The 1,563-nt window shown below is 39.2% G+C and overlaps 1 protein-coding gene across 1 annotated transcript; it reads right to left on the bottom strand.

The window, feature by feature from the left end:
* Positions 1–694: 694 nt before the first annotated feature.
* LOC125921510 (keratin-associated protein 19-4-like) lies at positions 695–886 on the bottom strand. The gene has a single exon (XM_049629152.1). It carries the CDS (start codon positions 884–886, stop codon positions 695–697), a length of 192 nt encoding a protein of 63 aa, XP_049485109.1.
* Between the last annotated feature and the right edge of the window lie 677 nt (positions 887–1,563).

Here is a 1,563-nt window from a genome sequence, read left to right as displayed (position 1 = left end):
TACAAAAGAAAAAGAAAAAGAAAAAGAAAATGTTTAGCTAGTAGCCATTTCACACACAAGAATGCACTTGTTTGTAAATATGAGAACGACACAACCCTTAGTAGTTCCAGGAACACTTAAAGGACTTTTGAGAGGACTGATATATATTAAGAGAACAGACAAGGCAAGTTATTTTTATTAACTGTTCGTATTACTTCCTATGTGTTCTCAAGCTTGTATAATGTGGTGAACGAGACATTTTTGCATCATACTGTATCAATAGCCACAGACCTTACTGCTTCACAAGTAGAATCTTTATCCGAGTTGCAAAAGAAGATGTTAAAATAGTAAAATTAAAACATCAGACAAAACCAAAGTATTTATATTCTGAGTAATCATTTTATTAGACAATAGCAAAATGCAAATTTTCTTCAAGATCTTCTAGAAAGATAACATTAAGGCAATCGTGACTAGAAAAGTAAACCAACATGAGGACATCAAACAAGGGGCAGTTTTATATATTGAATATACATTTAAGATGAGGGGTTCTGGAGGGAAAAAGACACCAAATATTTGTAGAAACAGTTTGACCGTTGACACATAGCTATCACTTGGTCCTGGAGGATATAGGACAGATGCTCTGGAAATCAAAGCACAAAAATACGACCAAATAAATTTGGAGGCTTTCCCTTTGCTTCCAATTTCAACAATGTTTTCAGCAGAAGCTAGAGAACCCATATCCGCCATAGCACAGTGGGCGGCAGGAGCCATGTCTGAGGCCTCCCCAGCCCCAGCCACAGCCCAGTCTTCGGAAGCTGCCACATCCCCAGCCAGAGCCCCAGCCCAGGCCACCGAAGCCTCCACAGCCGCAGCCCAGGCCTCCATAGTAGTTGCCGTAGTATCTCATGGTGTTAAGGGTGTTGAGTTGCGTTTGCTATTCAAGGCAAGATCCTGAGTGTGAATGTCGACATCTTTACAAGGAGGCTTATATACTCTGGCCAGTGAACATGACGCTACATGTGCCCCTCCTTTGGTGACATTCCATGAATTACATTTGCCTGAGACAAAGTCTTAATCTATGGTCCCCTGACCACACTCATAAGAATGTCGGAACCTGCTTGGCTAGTAGTTAGGTTGTTCCGGAGTTTGCTGCTATAATTTTCTTAGAATGAATTGCTGTTTCTTCAAAGTATCAACATACCACACCCTGCGTAGAACACTTGATTGCCAGTCACTTAACGTCAGTTACATTAAATAGTGTTGAATTTTTAATTAAATATCTTCTCATCACAGAGTTGTAGTAATCAATTTTATAAAAATAGCAAAAAAAATCGTAAAATCAAGACTCCTACATTGATCAATTTCTTCAAAAGTCACACATGTGTTGCATCATGAGGGGCAAATGATGCATCTTTCTTCAGAATATGAAAGAACACATGAAGTCGAGAAAGATTGGGTTCACGGCCGCGTGTACGAGAAAACAATCACAAAAGGTCACGTGATTTCTAGAGTTTTAAAACTTTGGCCCGGTACAGTTAATAGATTTATTTTTGGTTCTATATGCAAGCATACTTGGTTGGGTTT

The sequence above is a fragment of the Panthera uncia genome, chromosome C2, assembly GCF_023721935.1.
Source record: "Panthera uncia isolate 11264 chromosome C2, Puncia_PCG_1.0, whole genome shotgun sequence".
Lineage (NCBI taxonomy): Eukaryota > Metazoa > Chordata > Mammalia > Carnivora > Felidae > Panthera > Panthera uncia.
This window is presented reverse-complemented; position numbering and strand designations above follow the sequence as displayed.

Coding starts and splice junctions, on each gene's coding strand:
- LOC125921510 (XM_049629152.1), bottom strand. CDS start 886: ATGAGATACTACGGCAACTACTATGGAGGCCTGGGCTGCGGCTGTGGA.